Source organism: Salmo salar, unplaced genomic scaffold (genome assembly GCF_905237065.1).
Source record: "Salmo salar unplaced genomic scaffold, Ssal_v3.1, whole genome shotgun sequence".
Classification (NCBI taxonomy): Eukaryota; Metazoa; Chordata; class Actinopteri; order Salmoniformes; family Salmonidae; genus Salmo; species Salmo salar.
Genome location: NW_025548782.1, coordinates 503,969 through 511,640, shown reverse-complemented (window position 1 = coordinate 511,640; position 7,672 = coordinate 503,969). Strand labels below are relative to the sequence as shown.

The window sequence follows — 7,672 nt, the reverse complement described above, 5'->3', positions numbered from 1 at the left end:
GAGACAGAGAGAGGCAGAGAGACAGAGAGAAGCAGAGAGACAGAGGGAGGCAGAGAGACAGAGAGAAGCAGAGAGACAGAGAGAAGCAGAGAGACAGAGAGAAGCAGAGAGACAGAGAGAAGCAGAGAGACAGAGAGAAGCAGAGAGGCAGAGAGAAGCAGAGAGACAGAGGGAGGCAGAGAGACAGAGGGAAGCAGTGAGACAGAGAGAAGCAGAGAGACAGAGAGAAGCAGAGAGACAGAGGGAGGCAGAGAGACAGAGAGAAGCAGAGAGACAGATGGAGGCAGAGAGACAGAGAGAAGCAGAGAGACAGAGAGAAGCAGAGAGACAGAGGGAAGCAGAGAGACAGAGAGAAGCAGAGAGACAGAGAGAAGCAGAGAGACAGAGAGAAGCAGAGAGACAGAGAGAAGCAGAGAGACAGAGAGAAGCAGAGAGACAGAGAGAAGCAGAGAGACAGGGGAGGCAGAGAGACAGAGGGAAGCAGAGAGACAGAGAGAAGCAGAGAGACAGAGAGAAGCAGAGAGCCAGAGAGAAGCAGAGAGACAGAGGGAGGCAGAGAGACAGAGGGAGGCAGAGAGACAGAGAGAAGCAGAGAGACAGAGAGAAGCAGAGAGACAGAGAGAAGCAGAGAGACAGAGAGAAGCAGAGAGACAGAGAGAAGCAGAGAGACAGAGGGAGGCAGAGAGACAGAGAGAAGCAGAGAGACAGAGAGAAGCAGAGAGACAGAGAGAGGCAGAGAGAGTCACAGAAGCGAAGGAGAACCAGAGAAAAATGCAGGAGATCAAGAGAGTCAAACATCTGCTGGAGCTACTGATGGTGGATCTACAACTGGCCCACGTAAGACATGTCATTGTTATTATTAAATGGCCGTGTATATTCACCCAGCTGAAATTGAATGATGGTGGACAGCGGTACACTAACCCAATGTTAACCTTTATGCCTTTCCTTAACGTTAACCCTTACCTTGACCTCACTGAAACTATACCTAACCTTTACCTTAACCCAACCCTAGGTCCTGAACCTAACCTTCATTTATCTCAACCCCTATGCCTTTCTTCTGCCGGTTGAATATCCACTTCCTTATTAACATCATTACTGTTGTTGTTGTTGATAACTGTATGTGTGCAGGTTGTAAATAATTGCATTAGTGAAACATCATTTGTAGGAGTAATTTCTACAAGCATAAACATCAGAGGCAACATTGTTATAACATCACACAAATTGCAACAGGAATTTCTCAAACCCCTAACTGAATGGGCAAGCTAGTTGTGTGTTTGTATTTGTCCATAAAATGTCTCATAATTCTTTCAAACATGTCAATACATTAATTGACAATGAATTGTCCAGATGAATTGATCAAAATAACCCTGCTATTGATGTTGTCCAGTGTTTGATTCAATTACCTAGGTCTAGGTTGTATTTCTATGTATCATTCTCTGCAAATCCTTTGAAAGTATGTCTTGGTCATAGATTATCACTAATTTCACCTTTTAAAATGAAGCAAGAGATAGAGAGATTGAGGCTATGGCAGAAAGTCATGGAGGATCAGCGACCAAGACTGGCCTGGAACAACAAACCTATTGAGACAGAAAGAGAGAGGGAAAGAGAGAGGGAAAAGGAGAGAGAAAGGGAGATGGAAAGGGAGAGAAAAGCAGAATTGGAAAGACAAGAAATGAAGAAGAAAGTGAAACAGGCAGAAGAAACGATAAAAGCGTTAGAACGAGAGATTGAGACATTGAAAGAGATGGAAAAGGAAATCATATTTGAAAGAGAAAGAGACATGTGTATTGCAGAGAATGAGAAAGTCAAACTGGTTAACGGAAAGGTAAAAGAGTTAGAGAGAGAGGTTGAGAGACTGAAAGAAGATATGACAACAAAAGAGATTCAATACAAAATCAAATTTGAAAGAGCGAAAGAAGCATATAGAAGACAGAATGAGAGAGTGAAACAGGTTAACCAAAATGTACTAGTGTTAGACAGAGAGGTTGTGAGAATGAAAGAAGAGATTAGATTGAAAGACGAGACTGAACCAGAGAGAACATTTGATAGAGACAGAGAGAGAGAAAATGATTGGAGACGAAGTGAAGAGGAGATGAAAAATAGAGTGGAGAGAGAGATGGAGATGGAGACAGCCCTCATCAATGACAAAAAGACGTCTGAATTGGAGGAAGTCTTCAAGAAAATCAAGGTACAGCTGCTAGAATTAGAAAATATGGAAACAGACAAATATAAATGGAAACAGAACCAAATGGACATGGAGGAGAAGATGGAGGGTGAGAACAACAAACAGAAAGAGGTAGAAAGAAAGAGAATGGAGACAATACCAAAACAGAGACAACAAGAAGATGAGAAGAAGAAGGAGATGGAGAGCGAAGAAGAAGAAAGATGTAAACAGAAGCAAATAGAGATGGAAGAGGAAGAAAGAGAGAGGGAGAAAGTGAGACAGAGAGAGATCAAAAGAAAGAGAGAATGAAGAAGACACAAAAAAGAATGGAAAGAGAGCAAGAGAGACAGAGAGAGATTGAAAGAGAGCATGAAGAAGAAAGATGTAAACAGAAGCAAATAGAGATGGAAGAGCAAGAAAGTGAAGAAGAGAGACAGAGAGAGATGGGAGAGAAAGAGAGACGACAACAACAAGAGGAGAGAAAGAGAAAGTTTGAGAGAGATCAAGAAGAAGAAGATATATGGAAACAGAAGCAAATTGACATGGAGAAGGAGGGAAGAGAGAGGGAGAACAAGATACAGAGAAAGATAGAAGAGATACACAGACGACAACAAGAGGAGAGACAGAAACAAATGGAGAAAGAGAAAGAAAGGGAGAAAGACAATGAGAATCAGGGAGAGATGGAATTAAAAGATCAGCAACAGAAAGAGATGGAGAAAGAAAATATGATTATGAGAGAGAGGGAGGAAGCAGGAAGATGAAATGAAGGGCAGAATGAACTGGAGATAGAACAGGAGAGAGAGATGGAAGAAAAGCAGGAAGTGATTATTAAGAAAGCAGAGGAAGACTACATGGAACGAGAAGAGAGAGGAAAGGAAGTAAGCATGAAGAAAGATGTAGTAGTTCATGTTAAAGCTAAAGCACGGGAAGTCTTCAATAGACGTAAAGAGAGGAGGTTAGAAGTGTTGAAGGGGGAACGAGAACACATAGAAAGAGGACAACAAATCAGGAGGGACAAGGAGGAAAGACGGCTGGAGATGGAAAGAAAACAGGAGAGGGCAAGACAACAAGAGGAGCAGGATAAAAAACGACAGATTGGAATTGCCAGACAGAAAGACATGTTCAGACTAAGAGAGGAGGAGAGGCAGAGAGAGGAAAAGAGAGAGGAGGAGAGGCAGAGAGAGGAAAAGAGAGAGGAGGAGAGGCAGAGAGAGGAAAAGAGAGAGGAGGAGAGGCAGAGAGAGGAAAAGAGAGAGGAGGAGAGGCAGAGAGAGGAAAAGAGAGAGGAGGAGAGGCAGAGAGAGGAAAAGAGAGAGGAGGAGAGGCAGAGAGAGGAAAAGAGAGAGGAGGAGAGGCAGAGAGAGGAAAAGAGAGAGGAGGAGAGGCAGAGAGAGGAAAAGAGAGAGGAGGAGAGGCAGAGAGAGGAAAAGAGAGAGGAGGAGAGGCAGAGAGAGGAAAAGAGAGAGGAGGAGAGGCAGAGAGAGGAAAAGAGAGAGGAGGAGAGGCAGAGAGAGGAAAAGAGAGAGGAGGAGAGGCAGAGAGAGGAAAAGAGAGAGGAGGAGAGGCAGAGAGAGGAAAAGAGAGAGGAGGAGAGGCAGAGAGAGGAAAAGAGAGAGGAGGAGAGGCAGAGAGAGGAAAAGAGAGAGGAGGAGAGGCAGAGAGAGGAAAAGAGAGAGGAGGAGAGGCAGAGAGAGGAAAAGAGAGAGGAGGAGAGGCAGAGAGAGGAAAAGAGAGAGGAGGAGAGGCAGAGAGAGGAAAAGAGAGAGGAGGAGAGGCAGAGAGAGGAAAAGAGAGAGGAGGAGAGGCAGAGAGAGGAAAAGAGAGAGGAGGAGAGGCAGAGAGAGGAAAAGAGAGAGGAGGAGAGGCAGAGAGAGGAAAAGAGAGAGGAGGAGAGGCAGAGAGAGGAAAAGAGAGAGGAGGAGAGGCAGAGAGAGGAAAGAGAGAGGAGGAGAGGCAGAGAGAGGAAAAGAGAGAGGAGGAGAGGCAGAGAGAGGAAAAGAGAGAGGAGGAGAGGCAGAGAGAGGAAAAGAGAGAGGAGGAGAGGCAGAGAGAGGAAAAGAGAGAGGAGGAGAGGCAGAGAGAGGAAAAGAGAGAGGAGGAGAGGCAGAGAGAGGAAAAGAGAGAGGAGGAGAGGCAGAGAGAGGAAAAGAGAGAGGAGGAGAGGCAGAGAGAGGAAAAGAGAGAGGAGGAGAGGCAGAGAGAGGAAAAGAGAGAGGAGGAGAGGCAGAGAGAGGAAAAGAGAGAGGAGGAGAGGCAGAGAGAGGAAAAGAGAGAGGAGGAGAGGCAGAGAGAGGAAAAGAGAGAGGAGGAGAGGCAGAGAGAGGAAAGAGAGAGGAGGAGAGGCAGAGAGAGGAAAAGAGAGAGGAGGAGAGGCAGAGAGAGGAAAAGAGAGAGGAGGAGAGGCAGAGAGAGGAAAAGAGAGAGGAGGAGAGGCAGAGAGAGGAAAAGAGAGAGGAGGAGAGGCAGAGAGAGGAAAAGAGAGAGGAGGAGAGGCAGAGAGAGGAAAAGAGAGAGGAGGAGAGGCAGAGAGAGGAAAAGAGAGAGGAGGAGAGGCAGAGAGAGGAAAAGAGAGAGGAGGAGAGACAGAGAGAGGAAAAGAGAGAGGAGGAGAGGCAGAGAGAGGAAAAGAGAGAGGAGGAGAGGCAGAGAGAGGAAAAGAGAGAGGAGGAGAGGCAGAGAGAGGAAAAGAGAGAGGAGGAGAGGCAGAGAGAGGAAAAGAGAGAGGAGGAGAGGCAGAGAGAGGAAAAGAGAGAGGAGGAGAGGCAGAGAGAGGAAAAGAGAGAGGAGGAGAGGCAGAGAGAGGAAAAGAGAGAGGAGGAGAGGCAGAGAGAGGAAAAGAGAGAGGAGGAGAGGCAGAGAGAGGGAAAGAGAGAGGAGGAGAGGCAGAGAGAGGAAAAGAGAGAGGAGGAGAGAAGAGAGAGGAAAAGAGAGAGGAGGAGAGGCAGAGAGAGGAAAAGAGAGAGGAGGAGAGGCAGAGAGAGGAAAAGAGAGAGGAGGAGAGGCAGAGAGAGGAAAAGAGAGAGGAGGAGAGGCAGAGAGAGGAAAAGAGAGAGGAGGAGAGGCAGAGAGAGGAAAAGAGAGAGGAGGAGAGGCAGAGAGAGGAAAAGAGAGAGGAGGAGAGGCAGAGAGAGGAAAAGAGAGAGGAGGAGAGGCAGAGAGAGGAAAAGAGAGAGGAGGAGAGGCAGAGAGAGGAAAAGAGAGAGGAGGAGAGGCAGAGAGAGGAAAAGAGAGAGGAGGAGAGGCAGAGAGAGGAAAAGAGAGAGGAGGAGAGGCAGAGAGAGGAAAAGAGAGAGGAGGAGAGAAAGAGAGAGGAAAAGAGAGAGGAGGAGAGGCAGAGAGAGGAAAAGAGAGAGGAGGAGAGGCAGAGAGAGGAAAAGAGAGAGGAGGAGAGGCAGAGAGAGGAAAAGAGAGAGGAGGAGAGGCAGAGGGAGGAAAAGAGAGAGGAGGAGAGGCAGAGAGAGGAAAAGAGAGAGGAGGAGAGGCAGAGAGAGGAAAAGAGAGAGGAGGAGAGGCAGAGAGAGGAAAAGAGAGAGGAGGAGAGAAAGAGAGACGAAAAGAGAGAGGAGGAGAGGCAGAGAGAGGAAAAGAGAGAGGAGGAGAGGCAGAGAGAGGAAAAGAGAGAGGAGGAGAGGCAGAGAGAGGAAAAGAGAGAGGAGGAGAGGCAGAGAGAGGAAAAGAGAGAGGAGGAGAGGCAGAGAGAGGAAAAGAGAGAGGAGGAGAGGCAGAGAGAGGAGGAGAGGCAGAGAGAGGAAAAGAGAGAGGAGGAGAGGCAGAGAGAGGAAAAGAGAGAGGAGGAGAGGCAGAGAGAGGAAAAGAGAGAGGAGGAGAGGCAGAGAGAGGAAAAGAGAGAGGAGGAGAGGCAGAGAGAGGAAAAGAGAGAGGAGGAGAGGCAGAGAGCCATTGAAGGCCATTTAGCTTTAATCAGAGAGAGAGAGAACATCATAAAGGCAAACATAAGAGAGGAGATGTCAGAAGAGGAAAGAAGAGAGATCCCTGGGAATTACAAGATGGGTGAGACAGAGAACAGTGAAGAGGAGGAGGAGGAGGAAGATGACAAGGAGGACCTTATCCCACCTGATAAAAGTATCCGAAGGAGAGCTGTGGACTGGGTGAATAAGAAGTGGGAGAAGAGGAACCTCAAAAAGATCGAGAGAACGTATCAGAGAGAGGCTGAGGAGGGCTATAAGATCGTCCACCTAGGTAAGACCTGTTTTACCTCTGCTTATGACATCATCCTCTTTAGTCTCCTCTACACACATAAGTTCCAAGCCAGTCATCATGTTGCATCATTGTTTCAATATAAAACTTCTGTCCAAAGAATATGTTAGCTGACATGGCTAATTGAGTGACTGACTGACATAACAAGAAAAATACTGCTGATGTAACAACCACGTTTTTAAATGATACCTAATGTCATCTACTAGTCTAACTCTCAAGACTAAGTAGAGACCCAGAAAGAGTTCCTAAAAAACACACACAAAAAAGGGTTTTGGGGGGGTCGGGGGTCCGCTAGTTGCCATGGAGCCCTAAGCTATCACATAGGCCCTGGCACTATACAAGGAATAGGTGCCATTTGGGGCTCATGTTCAACTTAGGGTCAGGTCAATTCGGGATGGGAATTATTGCACTTTATTGACAAATTCCATGCCTTGCTCAATTGAAAAGATTAAAGAATCATTGAGCTCCAACTGTGTTTTCTATTCTTAATTCCCTGTGTCCATTACATTTTAGTTGATACCAGATCCACTAAGTTGAATGTGAACTCTACTTCTTCTCCCCTCCCAGCCTTCCCTGGACACCCAAGGGTAATATCCACCATGACCCGGGCAGAGAGAGAGAGGGAGAAGAGGAAGGAGCTGCTGAAGGATAAGGAGAGAAGGAAGAAGTTGGAGGATTTCAATAAGCAGTGGAGAGAGCAGTCCCTGCTTAAAAAAAGGACTCATCAGAATCTGAAGGAGGAGAGGGAGAGGATGATGGAAAAGTACCTGGAGCAGATGAATCTGGAGGCTGATGCTCAAATCAACACCCGGTGTCCAACCACCCAACACAGCCACGATTCCAACCACGGTCAGGCATTACCGGGATGGGCCACAGGCCAACAAGTAAGCCAAGAGCCTGTAGGATCTGGAGATGGCCAGCAGGAGGGGCCAAGGAGGCAGCAGGCATGGGCAGAGAACCAGGAGGGGAGTTCGGAGAACCAGCAGGAGTGGCCAGAGAACCAGCAGGGGGTGCCAGAGAGCCAGGAGGGGAGTTCAGAGAACCAGCAGGAGTGGCCAGAGAACCAACAGGGGGTGCCAGAGAACCAGGAGGGGAGTTCAGAGAACCAACAGGGGGTGCCAGAGAGCCAGCAGCTAGAAGCTCCAGAAGAGGCTGAAACATCAGAGCCAACCTCCAAGAACAAGAAAAGGCCAGGCATCTGGAAGAGAATTAAGATGAGGTAAATAATGTTTAAACATGTATTCATGTTACACTGTTTATATATATGTTGTCACTTTAAAAGTGACATTA

General features: G+C 47.2%; 1 protein-coding gene across 1 annotated transcript; it reads left to right on the top strand.

The window, feature by feature from the left end:
* Positions 1 to 695: 695 nt before the first annotated feature.
* Positions 696 to 7,270, top strand: LOC123733285 (trichohyalin). The gene is made up of 5 exons (XM_045712748.1): positions 696 to 837; positions 1,502 to 2,369; positions 6,185 to 6,364; positions 6,950 to 7,145; positions 7,237 to 7,270. The coding sequence occupies exons 1-5, from the start codon at positions 772 to 774 to the stop codon at positions 7,268 to 7,270; spliced, it is 1,344 nt and encodes a 447-aa protein (XP_045568704.1). The 5' UTR covers positions 696 to 771.
* Positions 7,271 to 7,672: the final 402 nt, after the last annotated feature.